This window comes from Notechis scutatus, chromosome 1, assembly GCF_049901735.1.
Source record: "Notechis scutatus isolate UNSWTSFEM ecotype Mainland chromosome 1, rNotScu1.2, whole genome shotgun sequence".
In the NCBI taxonomy this organism is placed as follows: Eukaryota; Metazoa; Chordata; class Lepidosauria; order Squamata; family Elapidae; genus Notechis; species Notechis scutatus.
In genome coordinates, this window is record NC_142009.1 from 308,467,593 (window position 1) to 308,494,632 (window position 27,040).

The following is a 27,040-nucleotide window of genomic DNA, read 5'->3' on the forward strand; positions in this document are numbered from 1 at the left end:
TCAAAAGCAATCAACAAGAAAGGCTGGTATGACTTTCTATTCCACCAAATAGACTGATGGGGCTATTCATGGTCATTCCCGCTTTCTTGGGCCAGCACACAAACAACAGAAAATTGTTCCTTCTATTGTTATGGATTTGGTAAGTGGCTGGTCTAGTCATTTTCTTCCACTATATCAATAAGGTGACATTGTTGCAATGAAGACCAACATCCTTCCCTCACATTGGCTTCAACTGCCGATATGTTTCTCTTTGTTATCCCAGTGAGGATACTATAGTGCCGTGATGGCGAACCTATGGCACACGGGCCAGAAGTGGCACACAGAGCTATTTATCTGGGCACGTGGAGCCATCGTCCGTTGCTCTTCCAGGTTCCAGAACACCGGCCAGCTGGACTTCACATGTGCATGCGCACCAAAAACCAGAATAGCAGCCACCTGGTGTGCACGTGCATGCCAGGAAGATGACCTTGTTTCCAACATGCACATGTGTGTCAGCCACTTGGTCTTCTGGTTTCTGGTGTGCATGTGGGTGCAAAGACCAGCAACGGGAAGAGTATTGGGTGTGCATGCCAAAAGACCCAGAGAGGGGCAGAGCTGTGGACCAGAATGGGCGGGCCAGGGCTTCCCTCTCTCTCCACCTGAGCAGGGCTCTTGCACAACTCCAGCCCATGCAGCATCCATGCTCCGGAGCGTCTGACCAGCCACAGCAACCACTCCCACGCGGGTGAGCCAGGCCCTCTGCATCATCGCCATTTGGGCAGCTCGCCTCCCCACTGGCAGCTCCTCCTCCAGCATCCTGCATGGAAGCGGCAGCGCAACAGCCATTACTACTAGAGGCAAGGGAGCAGCAGGGATGAGGATAGGAGGGCCAGGCTTCCCTCCCTTCCTGTATGGCCTCAGCCGTCCTGGCCAGCAGCTCTGCCCCCCCTGCTCTTCTGGGTTCCAGTGCGCTGGCCAGTTCAGGGGCATGAGGCAGCCATCCACCCAACCAGAAAAGACTACCCCATGCATCTGAGCCAGCCAGGTGCTCTGGAACACAGATGTGCATTAGTGCCACAGGCTGGAGGGTTGGGGCCGCACAAGAAGCCCGCTCGGGGGGGAGGTAGGGAAGCCCTAGCCTGCCCATCCATGCCTCCACTGCCCCCACTGGGGACTAGAGGGCGGGGGTGGTTCACATGAGCAGCCCCATCTCCCCAAAAGAGCAGCAGTGGCAGGCATAACAGGCGAGATACAGGAGTGAGAACCACTTTTGCCCTTTTGGCCCTGGTGGCAGGAGCAGCGGGCGGCGTAGTTGACCATCCAGCCAGCAAATGCTCACAGGAGGAAGGCTGGGGTAAGAGGCGCGCTGGCCAGGAAATAGTCACACTCCCTTGGCAGAAGTGGGCGAGGGTTTCTTCTGGCTTGTTCTCGGTGGCGGACTGAAAAGGTGCGCTTCATCCTGGCCAGAACTGGGGTGAAGATCTCCCACCTGCTGGCTCCCCAACCCAAGCCCCAGGAACACCAACACTCCTTCCCTTCCAGGCCAGGAAGGGGCTCCAACTTTCCAGCCGAAGGAGGCGGCAACTTTCTCTCCCTGTCCAGGGCTGTGGAACCGGGTCATTGGTGGGGATGTCCCGCCATCCCAACGGGGACCAGGAGATGGACAGGGAGGTGCAAGGACCCCCAAAAGGCCAGCTGGAGCCAGCACATGCACACTGGTCAGCAGGTCTGCAAATGCGTACAAGAAACCGGAAGACCAGGCACACCAGAAACTGGAAGATCATCTGGGTTTTTTTGGTTTCTGGCACATGATGCCAAAATGGTTAGCCATCACCGCTATAGTGATATAGTCCCTTTAGTTGCTTTCATAAGTCTGCCTGTAAAGGAAAAGAATAGCCAATATGTGAAGTCAATGTGATGAGAACTTCTTTCTCCTGCAGACACCAGATAGCTAGCTTTCACTGACAATGAACCTCCCCCCACCTGCGGGATGTGGGTGCAAAATATCTCTGGAGCCCTGGTGGCCCAGTAGTTTGAATGCAGCATTGCAGGCTAACTCTGCCCACAGCCTGGAGTTAGATTGTGACTGGCTCAAGGTTGACTCAGTCTTCCATCCATCCAGTAACATGAGGACCCAGGTTATTGGGGGCAATATGTTGACTCTGTAAACCACTTAAGAGAGGGCTGTAAAGCACTGTGAAGTGGTATATAGTCAAAGTTCTATTGCTATGGCTATCTCCATCTTCATACCAGCTGTATCTATTGAATTCCAACATCATGAAAGCACATATTTGGTTCTAGGCGGTCATAACCATGGGATTTTACTACTGAATTTAAAACCTGCTCAGTGTTACAGCATTTATAGCCTATTTCTTGATCCATTAAACCTTACTGCTGATTAATAATTAAGCACAAGTTAGCTTTGCAACGTCATAGGTGATCCTATGAAGTACCATGCAGAAATAGGAAGGTAGCAACGTTGCAGAAATAATGTTTGGAGGAGGGCTTATGCTTGAAGGTGAATTAGGTATGAATAAGGCCAGAGGCAAGACAGGATGTTGTACATTTCCTGACAGCCTTTTATCACACTCCTGGAATTTACATGATGGGAAACAGACTGTGTTTATTTTTTATGGATATTCAGACACTTCTGAGAAATCTGTGCTTTTGTTTATGGATTCTGCTGTGACAAGGACTTCTCTATGATTGAGCGATTTTCCTGTTTTTAGTTGAAACAACTTTCATTCATAGAATGCTTAGAATTTAGCTTTATTCAGACATATTTTATTAAAATTTTTCATCCGTCATATTAATCCAAGTTGGTTCCAATAAATATCAAATGAGGAAATGTACCACATATAGCTGTGGATAAACCCCATTGAAACAATGTGGCTTACTTCTAAATAAATAGGCACCATTTTTCCAGTCACTGGAGGTAAGAGTGCTTCAGTCGCAACTCCCTAGTTGATATAATTAGATATATTAATATAATTAATATAATTAGAGTTTTTAATTTGAATTATTCCTGGAATGTAATATGAATAATAATATCAAAACGTACATGTCTTTTTAATTGTTGTCATGAAAATATGGACTTGTTACTGCATTTTCACTATATCTATTCTGGTGTAGTATGTTAACAGAAACTTATGAATTGGAAATATATGAGAATTTATTTTCTTAATTTCATATCCTTGATTTCCTTATTTCCTTTATAATCCCACTTTCCTTTCTGCCTGGTTTCATATTTAATGTATTTATTAGTGTTTTATTTATTTATTTATTCATTTATTTATTTTATTGTTATTTTTTATTTATTGTTCCTTGAATCCTTTCATTTAGGACTCCAAGACAGCATACCCTCTTCTAGTTTTCTTTACAACTATTGTGGGATATGTTGGGCTAAGGCACAATGACTAGCCAAAGTCACTCAGGGAAATTCCATGATTGAGAATAAACTTGAACTTGGACGACTCAAATAATAGTCTACTACCTTAACTATCATTCCACACTGGTGCTTTATTGACTATTTTCCTCCCATCTCCTTCAATTAACTATCATATATATTTCTTGGTTTCAGCCCTGCCTTCAAATTACACTCCAATCTCCTAACTGGCAATCTAGCTTTCTTAGAAAATCAGCTATCTATGATCAGGTTGTGACTGTGCCTCAAATATCCCTCTAAGTAAACCTCAGTTCCTCCATCTAGAGCAGAGCTGTTAAACTCGCAGCTTGCAGGCTGGATGCATCACGTGCTGGCCACACCCATGCCTGGTTTAGTAAAGGGGAAAAAGTCCTGATACGTCACATGATGCCGTGATGATGCAACTTTGACACCCCTGATGGCCAGCTACCCAGGCTAAGACAATACATCTTTTCATTATCTTGGTGTCTTTAGATTTTCACACAAGAAACTTTATTTCTACATTCATTGTATTTAGCACTGTGGGGTTATTGAGCCAGGATTCTGCAATCCAAAATCCAAGTAACATTTTCTCTGAAGAAGCAAACAAGAGGAAAACATTGGTTTTGTAATTTTTATACTCATTTTTTTTTCAGTCAATGTCATTTTTAATACTTTTGAACACAGCAGTAGTGATCCGAGAAGGATCCCAGTGGTGGGATTCAAAAAAATTTACTGCCAGTTCTGTGGGCATGGCTTAGGGTCACATGACTGTGTGGGCATGGCTTGGTGGTCATGTGACTGGATGGGTGTAGCCAACTCAATGTTACTCATGTCAAGGGGTGCCTCGCCTGGCCTCTCCCCTCCCAGCCATTCCTTGTCACACCCAGCCTCAACTTATCTATAGTTCTGTAAAAACGTTGTTCACCTTTTGTTGACTTTATTATCTACATACTATAGATGTACTTTCATAGACCACTGAAAGGAGGAAATGACTCACATGCTTTGCCCAAGAGGGTGATAGGCAACAGGCTTTCAGGGAGCTGCCAGAAAAAGGGGAGGGGCAATGTATTTTCCAAAGCACCAGAAGGCAAACAATGTATTTTCCAAAGCAGGATGGAAACTGAACAGAGAGAGAAGCAACCTAAAAGTAAGGAGAAACTTCCAGACAGTGAGAACAATCAACCAGTGGAATTGCTTGCCGTCAAATGTTCTGGGTGCTCCAACACTGGAAGTTTTTAACAAAAGACTGGACAGCCATTTCTCTGAAATGGTATAGGGTTCCCCCCAAGGTCCCTTCTAAGCACTATTTTGTTATTTTGACACCTTTCCCAGGATCTCTACTCAGAATTTGGCACCTTCAGTTTTCCTGCCTGAACTAGAACTAGAAGACTAGAAGACCTCCAGGGTCCCTTTCAACTCTGTTAAATACACATGTATTTATGCTCTGGACTATAGACATGTAAACCCTGAAAAATACCTGGGCAAAAGAAAGGCAATAAAATCACTCTAGGTATAGGGACGGTGTAAAATATTAATATATGATAAATAATGGAACAATTAAAAATAATAGCACTGAGTTTTCTCTTTTCCCCTCTTCCTTCTTCTTTTCTTTCTCTCTTTCTTTCTCCCCCTTCCTCTTTCTTTCTCTCTTTCTCTCCCTTCCTCTTTCTTTCTCTCTTTCTTTCTCTCCTTTCCTCTTTCTTTCTTCCTTCCTATTTTTCTTTCTTTTCTTTCTTTTTCCCTCTTTATTTCTTTCTCTCCCTTCCTCTTTCTTTTTTCTCTTTCTTCCTTTCTTGCTCTTTCCTTCTTGCCTTCCCTTCCTCCCTTCCTTCCTTTCCTTCCTTGACTCTCTCTCACACACACACCTTTTCTGGGAAGAACTTATTGGGCAAACTCCATAGCAGGGAGCGGCGGGACAATGAAGAAAGCAGTAGCCCCGGAACATCCATCCGCCCTCCCTTTCGAAGCACATGGGCAGCGGCAGGGCCGGGCGGCGGTGCCCCGAAAGGCAGGGAGAAAGCGAATTGAAAGGCTTTCCGTTTGCATTCTCTGCTGCACTGGGGAGGGGGCTGAGGGGGCAGTGGTAGCAGGTGGGGGTACCCTGAAAGGGAGGCCGGGAACTCCTGGGGCTGCTTCCCATAGCCGCACTGCGGCTGCCACTGTCCCCCCCCCCCGCCCTCTGCACTGGCCCGAAAAAGACACCCTACCTTGACCTTCTCCCACCCAGAAAGTCCTGGGCGGTGTGGGGGAAGCCCGGAAAGGCCCTGGGCATTGGGGGGAAGGCCTGGAAAGGCCCCAGGGGTAGGTTACTTGTGAGCAGGGCAGGCAGATCAGGGCTGCTCAGTTGGGGTGCAGACACCATGTGGGGAAGTCAGGTTAGGCAAGCCACAAAGGGCCCAGCATGCCACATAGGAAGGGAGGAGTGACTGGGAGGGGCAAGCAGCAGACGGGCAAGCTGTGCAAGCGAGCAAGCATCAGGTGGGTGGGGCAACTGAGCAACTGGGGACCAGGGAACCAGTTCGGGAGCCGTGGCCAGCCAGAAGTCGCGACCAGTTCCGTGACCCATGCCAAATTCTTGCTACCGGGTCGCAGAACCGTTGCGAACCGGCTGAATACCACCCCTGCTGCAGACACTTTAATTTTCTAGCTATTACAAATCTAGCAAGTAATAGCAAAAACTATTTCTTATAACAGAATTCACTATGAAAGCTATGTGATTTTACCAATTTCTTCAGAAACCTACAGTTAAAAGAATAACTCTGTTAGGGTTTAATATATTCACATTTCTGTCTAAGGAAATTGCTTATCTTCAATAACTGTTCTTAATAATTTCTCATGATCTCTCCCTCTCACTAGTATGTAGCTGCACATATATCCCCATACCTATATATTTTTTTCTTGTAGTAATTTCAAAATGGTTAATAAGTCTTAACCAAAATGGTTAATAACTTCTCTGCTAGGGATATTATGATGGATTTGATAGAATTCCCTAGTCCTTATGTAACCCAAATAAGATTCAGTGACCTTTCTGAATCAGCAGTTGATTTTGCCAACTCTAAATTTAGTTGTATGCAACACCCCTTAGAATGCAAGACAAGCCTTTAAGGTTGCATAAACTATCAGAGAAAAGTGTTTACATGTGGATATTCAAAAACAAATGAGGAAGTTACTAAGGAAGGAAAAAATGTCACAATTTTAAAATGATGATACAATATTTTATATTTAAATTTCTCTCCAGGAAAACAGAAGGTTTATTTTGAAATGTGTGGTGGAAAATACCATAGTCATACAACTGAAAGATAATAGTGACCATAAAACAATTACTTGATTTAAATATAATAACAAAATGCCTAGCATTTGGGAATGTAGGATGCTCATATATATTGCCAACGTATTTTTCTTGGTCTTCTAAGATACTCCACTATTATTAGAACCTGAAGTATAAAAATGAATTTGCAAAAAGTATCTGCACAGGCAAATAGCTGGAACATCATACACATATCTACACATAAAGCAAAGAAATATTCAGTTTCAAAGAACATTTAAAAAGTAATAAAAATACAAACATTTGTAAAAGAACTTTGATAGTTTTATGATAGCAAAGCAAGAATAAACAACTCCCTTAAATCCCTGCCCCCCCCCCCTCTCTCTCCCTCCTTCCCTCCCTCCTGGAAACCAGGCAAATATGGCAATAACATAAACCATAAAATAGACTTTATTTAAAAGAAGATACTCCTCCAACCTCTGGGAAAGTGATGGAATCTAATCCCTATCCACAAAAGTCTACAAACTTGTATGTTCCTTTTGGCTTCTAGGTACTCACTAAGAAAGGATTTTTCGAAATGACCATCAGAGCATTAGTATTTCCTATATTATTATTAACATGCTCTGATGCTAAGGAATTCTACTCCCTCTCCCCACCTGAGAAGAAATCTCTTCCAAATGCAAAACACAAGCCGAGGAGTTTCAGTTTCAGTTTTACTTTCACAGCAGCAAACAGCTTTACTACAGAACAGTTCAGCTAAGCCACGCCCAGGCTCCTTGCTGTCTTCTTGCTCACACACCAAATACTATTTGCGTTTCCAAACACCCCTCAACTCTCTCACACATTGACAGGATGCTATCCAGATGAATACCAGTGGATTCTGGTGGGCAGAGGCAGAATTTTTTTCCCCTTATTTTCCTCCTCAGTTCAGACAACTCTGTTTCTTCTACTGTAACACCAGTTAAAGGGAAAAGAGGCAAAAAAATGCAGAAAAAGATTTACAGATGCAATTAAGAAAACACAAGTAAAGGAAGCTGTACACAAGTATCATCAAACTCATCCCCAAGTCAGTACAGTCTGTAAAAAAAGTATATATCTAATAATTCCTATGTTAATCAGTCACAAATGAGATCAATGCCTTGGACTAATAAATATTTGTCTGGTTTTCAATATGAATCTCAGTTTCATTATTCCAGGGAAAAGGTTGTTGATCTCAGACCTCAGTTACCTTGTGCCTGCTGCTGTGCTCTAAAGTGGCAGGATGAGAGTCCCGGGATGTGCTGCAGTGGCGGTAAAGTCCAGCTCCCCCCACTTCAACCCTCCCTTGAACCCTTACACAGCCTTCTCACCCACCAGCATCCAATGGCAAAGCATTTTCTTTCTGCTATCCGGAAGTACAATGGATGCTTCCAAATGATGTCTTTTGGAGCCAGAGTGGTGAAGGACAGAAATTTTATGCCAACATTCAAAGCGCAGGGGCAGGTCTACCACAGGATAGGGAGTATTATGGCGGGGCCTCGGCAGCAGCCTTCATTTCTCCAGATATGTTTTGTTGGTGATGATGACAATGAGAGGGACATCCATTGTGGAATCTATATATATAAAAGCAAAATACTATTCACGCATCATCACGAAATCTTCAGAACCGTAAAGCCTACAAACTTGAAATTTGGCGCGTATGTTCCTCTTGGTTTTCAGGTGCTCACTAACAAAGGATTTTTCGAAATGATCATCCGAGCATTAGTATTTTCTATATCAGCGGTTGCCAACCGGTGGGCCACAGTCCACTGGTAGGCCATGAGAAAATTTTGGTGGGCCGCAGAGAAATCTCACCCCAGAGCACCCCACCAAAGCAATTAATCCAGGCTGCGCAGAAACACAAGGCTGCACCACCCACATGGCCCGCGGGAACCCTCCCCGCCCACTCACTCCTTACCTGGCAAATTTGCCTGCTAAATTGCTACTTTTTTCTTTTTCCGACCATCAGGTGTTCTGTTGTGCTGGGAGATTTAGATTAGCTAGGAAGCAGGAAATGGTTGGATTTCTTGCTTTCTAGCTAGTCTTTAGATCTTCGGCTCTGCTTTTAAGCACAGCCGAACCCCCCTTAGGACTGAAGGTTCTATTATTCAATGCAGACTCATGGCAAGCAAATTTGAGAGACTGAGCTAGCCAATGGCAGATAGGTAGATCACTGAATGATTCTGTGAACAACTCAATCTGCCTGCCTGCTTTGCCTGATTTTGGGTAAAAGTTGCTCTTTTTTTATAAAAAATTCAATATTTACATACATGGTGTGTTGTGAGTTAATTTTGTGAGTTTGCTTGCTAGCAAATTTTATGAGTTTGCTTGCAAGCAAATTTTAAGTGACAGACTGAGCTAGCTGATGGCAGATAGATTGATCTCTGAATGAATCTGTGATTCTGTGAGCAACTCAATCTGCCTGCCTGCTTTGCCTGATTTTGGGTAAAAGTTGCTCTTTTTTTATAAAAAAAATATCAATATTTATATAAATATTTATAATATTTACATACAAGCCATGCCCAGCCAGTTACATGACCACCAAGCCATACCCACAAATTAGGCCATACCCACAGAACTGATTAGTGATCCTGGGATTTAAAATTATGAGTTTGGTAGTCCCTGAGGTCCAAAAGGTTGGTGACCCCTGTTCTATCTTATTATTAACACACTCTGATGCTAAGGAGTTCTACTCCCCCTCTCCACCTGAAAAAATTTTTGTTCCAACTGCAGTTGAGCTAAGCCACACCCAGGCTCCTTGCTGTCTCCTTCTTGCTCACACAGCAAATACTGTTTCAGTTTCCAAATAGCCCTGAACTCTCTCACACACTGACAGGATGCTAGCCAGATGAATACCAATGGATGCTGGTAGGCAGAGGCATAATTTTCCCCCCTTATTTTCCTCCCAAAAACTTTCCTGATCACATAGTTTTGTAATGAAGCACGGGTACCCTGCTAATAGAATTATATATCTGTCAGGTTTCCAAGTGATAAAACCCATTCAATTACACCACATTATATTGTAAATTAGAAACAGCCCACAAAAGTCACATTCCCCAATAAAAGGAAATCAACATTGCCTGGTGTTTTCAAACTCCACCTCCAGTTCTCAGCAAGGGCAGCCTCTCTTCCCATGGGAAGAAAAGTCACCTAGCCAAAACAGTCCTCACTATCTATTCACTCCTCCCACCTTAAGAATGTGGCGAGCCCGAAACGCCCTTCCCTTACACAAGTAAAGAGAAAGAAAAGGAATTATATGAGTAGAATATAGAGCTAAATAAAATGGCTACACATATGTCTATTTCGGGCTCAACAATATCATTATCTCATCACCCATCGTATCATGTCTGAATCTGGAGAGAAGTATGGCTATTGCATAACTGAGCCCTGAGAAAGAAATAGGTAACCCTCCTTACCAGCCAACTGTCTATCGCATTCTTCAAAAATTAGTAGAAGGACTTTGGCTTGTTTTGGTGATGACTGAATTGTCATCAAAACATTGAAGCATATCCAAACGTTTGAAACCCTTTGATTCCCAAGGAGTTAGTTAAACATTTCCACTGACTCCTCCAATAACCAAGATTCATCCAGCTGATCAAACCTTCCTCTAGTTTACCATGTTAATTCCCACTATGGCCAGACAATTTAAACTATCTACAATAATAGCCAGTCAGGTGGCAGTAAGTACCCTGCTATGCTTGATTCCCACGCCCACGCCTAAAAAGGGAAAGAGAGTAAGACCAGAATTGTAATTGCACAGATAAAAATCTTTCTGGGAAATCCCAACAATAGTCTGAAAGCAAAAACATTTCACAAGGCACTGACAAACCACTACTATGTCATTACCAAGAAGACATGGCAGTTGTATCCAGGAATTGAAGCAATTTTTATCTTTTTAAAGATCCCCACAACTTCAGATTTCGAATTCCATTGTTTAATAATGTGCAAAATACTTTTATTTAACCTGAATCTCAAAATATTCATCCTCCTTGGATAATCTCAATTTATTCAAGAGGTTAACATATGAAGATAATTTGAAATGAATAATTTATCAGAGAAATGTATGTCCCACTATCTAATTGCTTTGCATAATATTATACTATATGCCAGGAGTGTCAAACTCAAGGCCTGGAGGCCGAATCCAGCCCGTGGGATGCTTAGATCTGGCCCACAGGGCTGCCCTGGAAACAGTGAATGACCAGCCCACAGTGCCCCTGCCAGCAAAAACATTTTCGCTGGCAGAGGGTTACAGGCAGCCATTGCAGCTGAAAATGGAGCTCACTAGGGCTGTATGTGGCCCTCCTGGGCTCTGTTTTCACTGGCAGAGGGTTGCAGGAGGCCGTCGCAGCCAGAAACAGAGCTTGGGAGCCCGTTTTTACTGGCAGAACGCTCGGGCCACCAAAGGCACCGATACGAGTGATGTCAAGCTGGCCATGCTCACCCTGGCCACCCCCATCCATCCCCAAGGTCAAACACAATCCTCATGCAGCCCTCAATGAGATTGAGTTTGACACCCCTGCTATATGCTATCCACAATTTCTCCTTTTATTCCTTTTTCTCTAAGATAATATTACATGGATAGAGCAAGTAACCATGTCGCATGCATAAGGTTACAGAATACAGCTCAAGTGTGAAAATATGCATAGAAACATTTTTAAAATGCTGAAAGTTACAAAATCTAAAGCAATGTGCCAGAGACACTATACTCCTTTGAACTTTTGCTCCCACTACAATGGTTATCTGATACACAATTGTAAGTAGAGATAAAAACTATTTAGCCGGTATAATAAAAACTATTATTCTGGTATAGGTATTTCTTCCAATTCAGAATGCTGAAACCATTTAGATTATCAAGGAGAAAGTACTTGTTAATCCCTTTCATTTCATATGCAATTATCCTCTCAAATGGCAGCTAGTTCCAGCCAGCCAAGAAATTTTTTGTCAACAGATATACATGCATGTGGCACAGAGGAAAATCAAAGAAAGGAGAACCCAGAAAAAGTAAAGGAGATAAACGATGGCTGAGAAAGCAAGCCAACACACCAAAAAGTTCAGAAGATCTTAGTCTCAAAACTAGGCTCCTGGATCATAGGTTATACAAAATCTATCATATAGTCTGTTATATCCTTCTTATATTCATAGGCAGAGGTCCTTCTCCACCTTGAGCTTACCTTCCCGTGAAAGCCAACTGCTAGCTAGGAGATAAATCCAGTAGCCACTGTCTTGGTCCCACCTCCTTGAATGCACTATCTGCTGGTGAAAACACAATTGCTGCTTCAATTTTTGCCTCGCCATGGTGTCCATACATCAATTGATTCATGAAAATGGATTGGTAGCAGAAAATTGGCTCACTGGAGCATACTGATTATAGTAGCAACAACACAAATGCTAACATTCAGAAAATGGAGAATATTCACTATTTTCATATTTCCCTCAACTGGTTACCCTCTATGATTCCACACCTACTGTGCAATGTGAAATTGTAATTTTGCACAAGCTGTGCCCCTTCTAAAAAGCAAGACTAGTAAATGCAATGAGGAGTATCTAAATGTGATGTTTCATTTGGACCATAAATCATTCCTTTAGTAGCCAGAGATTTCTGTTAAAGAATATACTTCACTAGAACATAAGGGGGCACAACAGCTCAGTGGTTAAAGATGCTGAGCTTGTCAACTGGAAAGCTGACAGCCTGGGTTCAAGACCCGAGCACCATGAGACGGAGTGAGCTCCCATTACTTGCCCCAGCTCCTGCCCACCTAACAGTCTGAAAGCATGCAAATTCAAGTAGATAAATAGGACCACTTCAGTGGGAAGGCAACAGCATTCCATGTGCCTCGGCCTAATCATTTATTTATTTATTTATTTGATTTGTCAAACACTTACAATATAATAGAAATAAGAATAAACATAAGTATAAATACATGAAATAGGTATGAATAATTGGAGACAATAGGGCAGTGGCGGTAGGCACGACTGTGCGCTTATGCACGCTCCTTACAGACTTCTTAGGAATGGTGTGAGGTCAATAGAGGTTAGTTTGAAGGTAAAGGAGTGGAGGTTTGAGCATGTGACAACAGAGTCAGGTAGTGAATTCGAGGCATTGACCACTCTGTTGCTGAAATCGTACTTCCTGCAATCAAGTTTGGAGTAGTTTACATTAAGTTTATATCTGTTGTGTGCTCTTGTGCCGTTGTGGTTAAAGCTGAAATATTCATTAACTGGTAAGACGTTGTAACATATGATTTTATGTACTATGCTTAAATCCAATCTTAGCCAGCATAGTTCAAGGTTGTCTAAGCCTAAAATCTCAAGTCTACATGACCACAGGAACGTCTCTGGACACTGCTGGCTCCCTCAGTTAAGACATAGAGATGAGTACCACCCCCTAGAGTCGGGCACGATTGGGCAGGGGATATTTTTACCTTTCTGTTGTTACAACGGTACCTAACAGAGTTCAAGTGGTAAATTGTTTTTTTGTGGGTATGGGTAAAAATGAGAAGAAATTGAAGGCCTATACATAATCTGATTTGCCAAAAAAAAATTTTTTTGAACTCACACGCCCTTAAAGCCAAAAAATGGAGCAGGGGATGTCTCATTGGGTGATCCTCTCATTATCTGATGTATTTGGCTCCACAGTTAGGAAAACGCTATCATAATTTGGGGGGAATCAGGAAAAGAGAAGTGAGATCATGCATTTAACTGTTTAAATTTGCAGGCAGCAGTTCATGAGGGTTTCAGCATGGAGACATTTCTAATCCTGCCAAACACATCCTTTATCACTGAGACTTTATCCTTTCCTCTTGGCACTTGGCATCACACTCTCTGCAAACAGTGCAGTATTCAATAGATAAAGGATTCATAATTGTGGCATAGTTGCACACTGCTGAGACATTTAATTTTTTTAAAATTTCTTAATCAGATTTATACAGCTGCCTATCTCCCCAACAGTGACTAATTAATATTTTGAACTGCACAAAAGTTATGTTGTTTCATTTTATTTATTAAATTTATTGGACACTCGTCTTACCACAACGTATGGATAATGTATGCCAAAATTTTATTATAAAGCAGAAGAAACTGCCATCAAAAGGTAAGCAAAGGAAATAACTTTTAAAATCTAGAGTGGATATAAAAGATACAACCTTGAAAAAAATATGGTTAACAATAGAAAAAATAATAATTTTAATACTAGAAGCAAATATCAATTTTTAGAGATGTGTCATCCTTTGGGTCAGAGGTGGTATTCAGCAGGTTCTGACCAGTTCTGGAGAACCGATAGAGGAAAATTTGAGTAGTTTGGAGAACTGGCAAATACTACCTCTGACTGGCTATGCCCCCATCTATTCTCTGCCTCCCGAGTCCCAGTTGATTGGCTGGAACTTCTTTTGTTGCCCTGCACAGGAGAAGGGAGCTGGAAAGCAGGTTACTAAGGTGGGGAGGGAATGGGATTTTGCAGTAACCTACCCCCAGGAGTGGGGTGGGAATGGAGACTTTACAGTATCCTTCCCCTGCCATGCCCACCAAGCCACGCCCACAGAATCGGTAGTAAAATAATTTGAATCCCACCACTGTTTTGGGTATTTGTATTATATTTGTATTTCTGTTAAAAATTGTACAACCTTGATCTTCTTAGGCTATATAATTTCTACTGAGACATTAAGTTTGTATTTCAGCCTCTTGAATAATGTATTTTTAGTTCTTTATCAAATAGTACTCCTGGTTCTTAATCTTTTTAGGAGGAAACGATCTAGAAATAAATAAATGGGGGGTCCTTCATTATCCAAACTAGGTAATATCATCAGGACTAGCACTAATGATGTTACCTAGTTTGGGTAATGAAACGTTCACAAGAAAACAACCAAGCTCATAGAGCACCAAGGACCCCTCATTTCAACTCTGAGCTACAAATATTGTCATTTATTTATAAATAAATATATGTTTAATTTTACATCATTTTTGATTTGCTTATGGAATTTCCCAGGTGGGAAGGAGCAATCCTTTGGAAAGTTTAATCTATTTTTTTTTTAAGTATACAATCATCCACTAGATAATCAGACATCATAAATTAACCTCAGGTCTGAAGGAAATTCGTTCAGATTTCTTAATTGATTTGGATGCCCTTTGTTAAAAAAAGAAAGAGAGAAGTCATAAGAAACAAACAGCTCAGGAACTAAAACTATAAAACACAATAAACTTTCTGTAACAGTTAAAGGTCTACTTCTTAGCAAATGTGAAAGGAAGTTTTAAAAGAACAATGTTGAAATATATATATATATATATATATTTGGAGATGTCATCTATTAAAAGAAGAAGAAATTCAGTTGTGTAATTTGAATAACAATTTAAGCCTTCCTCATTTCATTTAGCAACGTTCCTGTTTCTCACAGTAGGCCCTCAGATGCACCCGAGGGCCTTGCAGCACAGACAAAAAGGCACGTGTACCTCTCCCTCTTTTCTATTTTTTTGTCCAACCCATTGCTACATCCACATTTGGAACTGATCAGAAACAAAGAATTAATACTGCAATTCTTTCAAAGAAAAGTTCAAGAAACCTGACCAAAGATCATGGCTTCAGGATGCAATGCCAAATCCAGTTTCACTAAATGGCATGTTCAAACCCTCACCTTTGATACAATTTTGTTTCATAAGTATTTCATAATTTAATGCAGGATCTGATTCCATGTGCTGGGGAACTCTACCTGATCCACCAAGTAGAAACAGATGGGATCATTGTGCAGGATTTGGCTTTTTCTACAGAAGTGAAATAATAACACCGTTATGCAAGACAACAAACATTTAGTTGCGACAGTCATGACAACAATTTCTTTTCCACGATTCAGCTACATATCAATAGCACTTAGACTCATATACCACTTTACAGTGCTTCACAGCCCTCTCTAAGCAGTTTACAAGGTCAGCATATTGCCCCCATTTGGGTTCTCATTTTACCCACCTCAGAAGGATGGAAGCCTGTCAACCTTGAGCCTGGTGAGATTTGAACTGGCAAATTGCAGTTCTGCAGAAGTAGCCTGCAGTACTGGACTCCAACCACTGCGCCACCACGGCTCATAAGGACCAAAACAGCTTCTCCTAAGCCTGTTATTGTACAGTTATGCTGGACCACAGTTCTTATCATCTAGAGCTATTGAGGACACATGAATCATGGAGTCAGTCATCCAAAGTATCTTGAGAAGTCCATGGCTGGAGGCAGCTGAATAAGCTTACTGCAACTTCTATTGGTTTGCTAAATTCCAATGATTAACTTTCTCCACAGGAAGGAACTGAAAATTCACAAAAATCGGCTGCCAGATATTTGACAGAAAATAATTGTGCATATTATTTTATTTAAGGTAAGGATCTTCACCCACAGCCAGATAAATACATACCAAACAGATGGGTGGCACTGTCAGTTCTGACATTGCTGAAATAGACAATTCAGGAATAAATTTTAGGTTTATGGAGAAGAGGACATTCTTTTCTTCATGCCACATGTCATGTGATTCCCTTCTTCTTTCCATCCCTACCTCCCATTCATATGGTAGCTACTATCAGCCCCAGAGGCAAAGCTCCTCTTGGCATTATGGGACGTTTATACTTAAGAGTAAAGATAATGTGGCATACAGTTTTGGTTAGATTTATACTAGATAAGCAGCTTAAAGAATGGCTTTTTACAATGGCTCAATGAACCTGTAAATATAATGACCAATATACTGAAGAAAAACCAATCCATGCTGGGATATAATTAGCTGATGTAGGATATTTGTTTTTTCTTTGAGTCTACTATACAAAAGCAACTTTAAATCTCCATCCCAGACTGACCTAAATGTGTGGAAGTTCGTGACCAGGTGATTGCAACTTCTTGAAGGTTAACAGCAGACAAAAACTGATTACTGAAAATTTTGTAAGTTAAGGACTAGCAATAGCAACAGCACTTAGACTTAAACAGTGCTTCACTGCCCTCTCTAAGAGGTTTACAGAGTCAGCAATTTGGGTCCTCGTTGGACTCACCCTGAAAGGATGGAAGGATGAGTCAACCTTGAGCCTGGTGAGATTTGAACTGCCAAATTGCAGGCAGCTGGCAGTCAGCAGAAGTAGCCTGCAGTACTGTACTCTAACCACTGCGCCACCACAGCTCATACCTGTTTGCTTTCATACCATACATTCTCCTCTTGACTACACATAGGAGTTCCAAAAGAATAATCCGTCTAGGTCAGGCTTGTCAAACTGGTGGCCCGCAGGCTGGATACATCATGTGCAGGCCATGCCTACCCCCAGCTCCATGAAGGAGGAAAACGCTCAAAATGTCATGTGACAGCAACATGACGCCACGAATTTAACACCCATGATCTAAGTCTTTATAGCCTTGATCTTAAATATTCCCTCACATGATTGATAAAAAATATATTTATTAGATATTAATAAATAATAAGCCACTGTTCCTAAAGTGTAAGAGTATTTGAGGCACCCCACAATTATCTCTAATTGGGTCAACTTATATAGCTATGCAGGTGTTAAAATTGTGTGGGGATTTCCAACAGTGTATTATGTAAGTTAAAACGCATGATATGACTAATAATTGATATGACTCATTATTTTCTAATAATGTTGTGGGTGCCACAGATAAGTAGAGGTTCAGCCTGTGAGTAAAAGAGAAAGGCAGAGTCAGAGGAAAAAGCAACCGTCCTATTCATAACCTTCATCCTCTGCCAGCAAATGCCTGACAATTGGGAGGAGTAAAATAGCAAGGTGTCTCACCTCCAACTTCCTCCAGCATTCTAAAAGTAGCCAGAAAATATGGAAGACACAAATTGATTTTTAGAGCATAAATAAATCTGGACTTATTTGCTCATATATACCCACCTTTTCCTAAAAACACCATGTAACTTATCCTTCTTCAACCTGCTAGCTTCTATTGTCTTGGCTATAGATCCCATTATCCCCAACTAGCATGGTAACAGGAAATAACACACCCTGGAACGTAACCCATCTAGAAAGACAATCAGGGCAGGGAAAGCCAATGAGAGTCCCGTGGTTTTAAAGACAGCAGAGTTCTGGTTGCATGTTGGTCTCCCATCTTGTAGATCATCTGCTGGGGTTTTTTAGAGCCATATATCCTTCCACAGCTATATTGCCCAAGAAAGAAGAATACTAAGGTAATGAGCGATCATTAGACTACAGTATCTAGTATTTTTTTTTAATAAAAGATAATATTTGTAGCTCAGGGTTGAAATGAGAGGTCCTGGATACTCTCTGAGTTTTGGTTGTTATCTTGCAGACGTGTCATTACTCAAACTAGGTAACTTCATCAGTGCTTACTGATGATGACCTTACCTAGTCTGTATAATGAAACGTTTGCAGGAGAACAACCAAGCTCAGAGAGCACCTAAGAGCCCTCTAGTACTGGATGCCTGCTGCAGAAACACTGGGCATTGAATAGAGGCTGTGGTTTTTAATCTGATATATTTGGTTTTGTGCAGAGGAAAATAACTGATCGTTCGGTGACCAAGTACATCTTCAAGAGAAAAGCACTCAGGATAGTAATAGACACGTAATGGGCTTCCCAATAGGTGACCACCGCCACTTTAAAAGCAAACCAGTCAATCAGCCCTCAAATCAGTTGGAAGTGCAAGCCTGTTGTTTCTGCTCAAGCAGAGGTGAGTAAGCAAGCGTGAGTAGGAAAGCGGCTATTCCTGTAGTCGGCACGCTTCTGCGCTCGGCTTTTCCTTTCCTTCTTGGGCGGACAAACGGTTTGGCAACGGTCCTTTCCAGCGCCTTGCCTGCCCTCTCCGTGTTTGAGACGGTAAAGTGGGACGGAGAGGGTGTCCAAGCCTTACTGTTTAAGCGTCGGAGTAGAGGAGCCAAAGAAAGGCGCGCGCCCGGAGTAGCGTCTGCCTCCTCGCCCTAACGCTCTTCTGCGGACCCTCAAAAACGTGCGTAAGGGCGAACACACACACACACACACACACACACACACACACACACATATATATATATATATATATATATATATATATATATATATATATATATATATATATATATATATATATATACATACATACATACATACATATACATATATACATATATACATATATACATATATATACATACATATATACATACATATATATATACATACATATATACATATATACATGTGTGTGTGTGTGTAGATAGACAGACAGACAGACAGACAGACAGACAGACAGACAGACAGACAGACAGATAGATAGATAGATAGATAGATAGATAGATAGATAGATAGATAGATAGATTCTAAAATACTAGTTTTTTTCAGACTCCCCGGAGATATAATCTCCCTCGAGTGACCGCCGTTCAGGGAGAAGAGGTTGCTGATTGGAAATTCCATCCTTTCCGGGAAATTTTCCCCGAGCCTCTTGGCTCATTTTGGGCAAGGCGGAGTTTCCAAGCCACTTACCACCCGAAGGACTGCGTGGGCCCCGCCTCCTCCCTGTTATATAGGCCACGAGCATTAGCAGCTTCTGGCAAAAGTGGAGTGTGTGTATGATCAGCTCGCCGGTGGAAGGAAGAAGGTTCGCCTGCCAGCTCTGACTTCCAGACGCCGCGTAAGTCGTCCGTCGCGCTTCTTGTCGCCGCCCGACCCCCTTGCACTGGCTTACCCAATTCTGTTAAAAAGATCTAGCCCTCGGATTGTTGTTTGCGCCACCTATTCTAATCTTGGTTACTTTTCACCTTGGTTATTTTTATTATTATTATTAGCATCTTGTGCAACTTAAGTCCGTTGGTTAGTTTATGATTTTCGGGGCAAGTCCAGTGAGTGAGTGTAAGGTAATGGACGCAATGAAAGTGGCGGATCTCGCGAAGGTTGTTCTTGGGTGGTTGGTGTTTTTTTCCCCCCATCCTCACCTGGCTTATCGTCGCCTTTTCCTTTCTGTATCTGCTGCTCTCCTTGGAACCGCTTAAGAGAGAGCAAAGTACATGGGTTTGGGCAAAAGCAAATTCTTTAAGTACAGTAATAGACTCTCCGGGAAAATTCCCTAAGCCTCGTTCCTGTCTTCTGTCTAGGTCCAGCTTCTCTTTGGAAAAACTGGAAGCTGCGGGAATTGACTTCCAGGACAGTCTCAATTAAAAATAAGGCTTCCCGGGTTTAGAGTAGCTCCTGGTAATCCATTAAGTTTATTATGGCAACTATGGCCAGGGAATTCCCACTGGGAATTTTCCGATCTGATAATTTCCAGATGTGTTGCAATGGCAATTTCCAATGTTATAATTTTATGGTTAATATTCCACACATTCTACATTCAGTAGAAAGACTTGCTTAATATAACATATGAATTCTGCTGTGTCAGTCTGACAGTTCAACAAACCATGGCTTAAAACGTTTGAACAAAATTGTAATATTTCAGTGTTCATTAAAAAAGTGAGTTCATTAAGGGGCAAGTCAGTATTAGTGATTTTTAAATTTGACTCAACCAACAGGTGTACAATATTCTAAATCACAGGTACACTGTGTATTTAGGTCTATATTACATATTTTATTTATACATGACAAGAAAACCTAAATGTGTGGTATGTATAGGACTTTAACCAAACCAGGCTGACTAGTTGAATTAAACCAGGATCTGAAAAAAAAATTGGCTTGTAAAAATAATCTGTCAGAGATCATGGTTTGATTAAAACACTAGAGTTAAACCATAGATGGAAGCAAGTTTTTCTTACTACTGGGATTAGAGATTAGGGCAGGATGGGGCAGCTGTTGGGGCGTAGAAAGAAATCTGCTTATCACAGAATTTCATCTGTCTCCAAATATCCTCTCACATCACCAGCCCAAAGAAACCACAGAATTCCAACTTCCATGGGCAGTGATCCAATCAAGCAAGTGAGCCAAGCCATAGAACACAGATGGAGCGGAAGATAAAAGGTCATCTTTAGGACTGGGAGCTTTTTTAGATTCTTTCAGGAGGCTTGAAAAGCCAGGTTTAATTTTTATTTTATTTTAAACGTGTAAATTTTCTTCTGAAATAGGGTGAAATATAAACTTTCATTTGTGTCTAGAATTACATCATATTCATAACCCGAAGTGCAGAGTCAGCTTTATGCAGTCTTCCTTAACTGATGATGTTTCAAAAAAAAAAAGTCCATTTATGTTGTTTGATGAAATACATTCAAACCACAGAACAATGCTGTAGTTTAGTTGAAATTAGTGAAATTTATGAAAGTACGTATTTATTTGATCGGAATGTGTTCAAGTAAAGACTTTGTTCTAGTGCAGGGGTGTCCAACCTTGGCAACTTTAAGACTTGTGGACTTCAACTCCCAGAATTCCTCAGCCTGCAAAGCTGGTTGAAGTCCACAAGTCTTAAAGTTGCCAAGATTGGACACCCCTGTTCTAGTGTCAAATGCTTTTTCATTCTCTTGAATACCCCTCCCTTTTTTTGCAAGCAATATGCTAAACCGGATTTTAAAACAGCATTAATAAAACTGATTTGATGCATTTCCATTGCTTATATTTAAAACACATTTTTACTTACACCTAATGTTTTTCACTTAGGACCATTTGCTTAATGACGGTTTATATTAACTATGGTCTCACAAAGGGTGCTTTATGACTTGTAAAGCACCTCTGACCATCACAAAACATTGCACCAAACCCTCCCAGTCACATGATCAAAGTGCTAGGCAACCTGTTCACATCTATTTGCCAAGTTCCCTATGAACATGTGATTGCCATTTGCATCCCTTCCTTAGAAAGTCAGTGGAGAAGCCATCAGAGAAAGTTGTAGAGCTTGTTGCAAGCAGCTAAGAGTATGTCCTGTCATCTCTGGGGCCTGGTTGGTTGTGCTTGAGGCTGAAGGATTTCAGCTCTGCCCTGGCTTGCAGGGAGCTGAAATCCTTCAACAGAGAATCAGATTTGTCTAGTGGTTGAATCACCAGGCTAGAAACTGCTAGCACACTGTGAATTCTAGTTCCATTTTATGCATAGAGTCATGGCCAGCTCTGTCACTCTCTCTCCGTTCAACCCACCTGAGGGAAAATAGGAAGAAGGAATGTTAGGTATGTTCACAACTTTGAGTTATTTATTTTAAAAAATGATGAAAACTAGGGTGAAAAATAAATTCGTAGTCTTTTCAAACTAATTACAGTAAATTGAGCGACTTTTGAAAGTATATATTCTTTTGGAACAGCATTCCTCAACCTTTCCAGCTTTGCGGACCAGCATGGGGCCAAGGGGATGGTTGTGCATGAGCTACACACACACACGCTTGCTCACCCACCGCTTACACGGCCCGGTTCTGAACAGGCCATGGCCCCAGGGGTTGGGAACCCCTGTCTTAGAATGTATAGATGGGAGGTGGGGGTGAAATGCAATTCATCAGGATGGATTGACAATCCAGTGTTTAATCGTAATGGCTTTTAATATAAATCATGATGTTATCCAGATGTTTTAGACTTCAGTTTCAGTCACTTCCAGGTAACATAATCAATAGCAAGGAATAGTTCACACTATAATCCAAAGAAGGCACCATTGTTTAGGCACTTTGCTCTGAAGGACTTCTTTAAAAAGTCTGCATTTATAGACATTCTGGAGTGGAGTTTGGGAAAGGAAACATTTCACATCATGTGTACTTTCCCATAATTCTTAGGTAGCATTTTAAACTTGGAAAATTATAGAGCCATTGTTTCTAAGATGCAATTAGAGCTAGATTATGGTTGTATTCCTCCCTTAAGATACCTGCTGTCAATATTTCCCTTTTTCCTTCAGAGGGAAAAAAAACAATAGATTAAAAATAAGAAGTGTTACTCTCTGGTGGCTACTGCTTATGTATTTTTTAGTCATTATTTTGCTTTAGGTTGCTATACATTTTCTCTGCCTTATGGGGAAATTTTACTTGTCTTATCAGTTGTACATGGATTTAGCAAGGGAAAACAAATCTTTTGCATAGATAATTGAGAATACATGGACATTCTCCTTGTGTTGTCTACAAAGTCAGCATTATTTACCAGAATTAGCTATAGTCACCTGCAAAAGTCTTTCATCAGAAGAACATATTATTGATAGGATCTTCTGCTTTCACTGCATATATTTAGGGTTAACCCAAGATACATGGCTAAGATGGAGCAAACATTGCAATGTATCCTGAACTGCCTCATTGCTTCAGAGTCAGTCATTTGAGTTTCTCATATAGTGACCCATGCTGCCTTTGTTTAACATCTGCGATTGCTGGAAGTGCTGTATCTAAGCAACATGGTCTTGTGACATGAGTTGCTTAGTGATGATAATTCCAGCCCTAGTTGCTGTTGTAACTTGAGGACTGTCTGCACAATATTGAAACCTTTTAACTCATAATTCCAAAATATGTTTTATAAACCTACAGTATTTTATCAATTTTTCCCACTTATATTGTAGAATACCGTAGAATCTAAATACCGTATTACTGTTTTTACTGTAACATAATGTTAAACATTATAATTTAAAGCCTCGGAATATTTTTGCTTTGTCAACTAATGGGGATACATTGACATGGTATATTGGGAATGTTTTATCTCTGTTTTTCCTATAGTGCATTTTTATTTACTGAATGACAATTATGGGCTCTGATAATTTCTTCATATAATTTGCAGGGTCTTCCATAGAAGAAAATGCAAAAATCAAGGCCCTTTTTCTATAGCAGTCCTCCAAAACTTGTTAAACAGACTGAAAGCAAGAAGACAGCCAAACCTTCAACATCTTCTGAATCAGAACCCGATTCATTGTCAATTGAATCATCCTCTGAAGAAGCCCATCCAAAGAACCACATGAGAACTGAGAACCACAAGCAGACTCCTCCCCTTGAATGTTTTCCTCAATCACTTTTGGAACTCAGTAGAACAGACCGTGATAAGGACAAGCCGAAAACAGGAATAATACGAAAAATTGTTCATTTTTTTGGCAGAGGTGGGAAAAGAAAAGAAAAGAAACCTCAGGAGGAAAACTGTCAACCGATTACAGGTACAGAATGATGATCATATGGAAGGGATAGCCTGTCACTATATGTTAGGGGTCTCCAAACTTGGCACTTGTGGGCTTTAAGACTTGTGGGCTTTTTAAAATTTTGTTACTAATTGTTAGCTTTCCAGAGTCATGTCTATATAGGCAGCCATATACATATATTAAATAGCATACATATTTTAAAAAATAATAGGGTTCGGAAAGGAAAGAGGAAGAGAAGTGATATTCTTCAAGGCTACTGTGAATAGTTGCTATATCTTTTTCTTTTTCTTTTCTTTTTATTTTGAGAGAGAGAGAGAGATTCATCCATGATTCTTCAACTACAGAGTTACTGGGTGGCTGCTAGATTGAATTGAATTGAATTCTTTATTGTCATTGTACATATATACACAGTATACATACAACGAAATTCATGTAACATAACATAGAGGTGTTTGCGATAAGACTTACTTCTGGAATTCCTTGCCATAGAGATTTTCCTGACATTATTACTATCAATCTGCTTTTGATTGATTATGTGCCATCAAGTCAGGGTCAACTCTTATGACCACATAGATTTCCTCCATGATGATTTATCCCTAACCTGATCCTTCAAGTCTTTCAACAATGCACATTGCTACTGGTTGTCCTTGCATTCTCTTTTCTTCCAGCCTTCTCACCATTAATTAGAGCCTTCTGTAGAGAGCTAGGTCTTCATATAATGTGTCCAAAATAGAATAATTTAGTCATTTGTGCCTCAAGTGAGAATTCTTGGTTGATTTGTTCAGTGATCCATTTGTTTGTTTTCTTGACTGTCCATTTGAATTCTCAGGAATCTTTTCCAACATCAGCCTTCAAAAGAGTCAATATTTTTCCTATTCCGCTTTTCCAAAATCCAATTTCCATTTCCATAGAGTGTTCAAGGGGGAATACCATTGCTTACACTATTCTGATCTTGACAGCTATGGATACATCATGACATCTGAATATCTTTTCCAAGGCAATCATTGTGCTAGTCTGTAGCATATTTCATTGCTTCTTATTCCTTTACTGTTGATGGTCAATTCTACAAGGCAGAAGCTATTTATCACTTCAATATCCTAATATCCTCATTATCAGTTCTAAGGCTGGTAGTTGACACCTGTTGGCACTCTTTTGGTCTTCTTTATATTCAGTTTTAGTCCGATTTTTTCATTTTTTCATTCATTCTTGACCTGTATTATTAGAGCTTGCAGATCCTTTGTATTTTCAACTGCCAGATAACAGCACAATGATGTTTCTTCCTCAAATTTTAAAACCATGCTCAGCTTCTTTCATTCCAGCTTCTCGTAAAGTATGTTCAGTGTATAGGTTGAAAGAATAAGTCTCTGTGATTCACAGCTGTTTATGTGTGCTGCATCACAAAATTGTGCTGATGTACACATTACTTATCATTGTTCAGAGAAATGACACAGGGCAACTGCTACTCACTGACACTTCAAAGAAGAAGATTATTTTTGTGCCAGTGACCTCCTTGTTTATTTTGATTACTATTAATCATGAAAGACTTTTGTAAAACCCCAAATGAATTTTGGGGTATCAGAAACATAACTATCTACCTGACCGAGACACAGTCAAACCACAATTTAATAGAAGTATATTGCAATCAATTTTGCAGTGGTCAAAATGTTGAACCAGGTATCACTCCCAAATAACAGACAATACTTTTGCATCCATGGAATATAAATTCTTGTAGTCAGACAGAGCAGTTAAATGCATGTAAATTACATATTGATATAATTCTGCAAATTATCATAATTGATTAAAATATTTTATTGGATTTCTAACATGCCTTTCATTCAAGAGCTATTGGCCCCATTTGTACAATAATGCCATAATGCAAATTATATAAATATCTAGAAATGAGATATTTTGGATTCAGTAGACATCCAGAATAATATATACTTCCTGAATGGTGCATTAGATTTATTTTCAAATTGGACTGATCAGTTCAACAAAATAAGATAACAGAAATGTTAGACTAACAATGAGAAATACAGAATTGGCAAGATATAAGGGTCCTAGACCAGTATTTTGTCTGCTTATTTCAGTTTTTACTTGGAGAGAATTTGCATCCTTGAGGAGCATAAGTCCAAAATGATACTAAAAGCTTGTTAAGGTCAAGAAGCCCTGTGGGATTTCTTTTTCTTAGTTGAGATTCCCTCAAGGTGAGCTCAGACATGGTTGAAGTAGAATAAGTTGAATGATCCCTCAGCCACTCAGCTATGAAGTACAAGACTCACCCCAACACAGCATACTCAAAGTATTTTTCCTCCTTTTTAAAATGAAAAATTGAAGTAATGGAGAACAAATTTAGTGTAGCTACAGAGGCCAATCTCAATTTGTTATTTTCTTGAAAAAAAAGCACTGCATATACCTTTAAGTTTAGACCATAAACCGTTATGAGTACACTTTACTTGAAATTGGGGAGGATATAACTTGAATGACTTAGTAAACTATCAATCATATGACATTAATTAGCATGGTGTTTCTACTTTGTTTTGCCAGTTGACCAAATCAAGAAGCTGATTAAGAGTCAACATTTTTATGAAGCCAGTCAACATCTCATTGTCATGCAAAAAGAATCCAACAGCAATCTGGACAGCAGCAATGATGAAAAAACACTAGGCAATTGGGCTGAAATTGAGGTTTTGTTAGAAGTTTTATGTCAAAAGGTCTTCAACATCATACAGTCATCTATCAGCATAGCATCAACAGAGCCAGAATTGCTGAATAATGCAGTGAGAGTAGTAATTAAGTGGGTGGAGAAGGAGGAGGAGGAGGAGAAGGAGAGATCTATTCATTCCCAGTTCAAAACATGGAAAGAGGAATGGAGGGACACTATCCAGAAATCTGTAGAAGAACGAATGAAAGCATCTCCTGTGGTTGATAACAAGAACCTCTCTACCATTGCTAGCACTTTCTTGTATATGGGTAAGACTATGAAGATGGACATGATTACAGTGGTGCAGCATATTAAACAGCATTACCCTGAGGATTTTCAGGTGTGCAACACTTATGCCAAGTTCTACCACCAATACTTTTCATCTCAGATGGCGATGTTTGCCGACTTTGAATTGAGCAAAGAAGACAATTACCTAATTCTCAACTGGGTGCAAAATTTATATCCAAAGTAAGTAATGATTTATACTATATCTGGGTTTTTCTGCAAGTCTTGCCACTTTAGACACTGATCACTTCCAGGCAAGGTAGATAAAACTGGCATGCAATAGCACTTAGACATATATACTGCTTCACAGTGCTTTATAGCCCTTTCTAAGTGGGTTAGTGTCAGCATATTGCCCCTGTGATGACTCTGGACAAGGCACAAAGGCCACACTGAGAGTTCAAACTCCCCTTTAATGTTCCAAATTCCCTA

At 40.6% G+C, this 27,040-nt stretch overlaps 1 protein-coding gene and 1 long non-coding RNA gene across 6 annotated transcripts in view; one reads left to right on the top strand and one right to left on the bottom strand.

Annotated features, from left to right (window-relative positions):
• LOC148133481 (uncharacterized) overlaps window positions 1-27,040 on the bottom strand; it is a 278,397-nt gene that overhangs the window by 184,859 nt on the left and 66,498 nt on the right. The window lies entirely within an intron of this gene.
• Window positions 18,975-27,040, top strand: part of TNFAIP2 (TNF alpha induced protein 2) — a 30,022-nt gene continuing 21,956 nt past the window's right edge. For 2 of the 4 annotated variants that reach the window (XM_026680179.2, XM_087952210.1), the window contains exons 1-3: window positions 18,975-19,258; window positions 23,277-23,643; window positions 26,170-26,794. In XM_026680179.2, coding sequence (XP_026535964.2) covers window positions 23,295-23,643; window positions 26,170-26,794 — 974 coding nt within the window. In that variant the 5' untranslated portion in view covers window positions 18,975-19,258; window positions 23,277-23,294. The remainder of the gene's footprint in view (window positions 19,259-23,276; window positions 23,644-26,169; window positions 26,795-27,040) is intronic. The other 2 variants (XM_087952211.1, XM_087952209.1) reach the window with 2 other exon arrangements.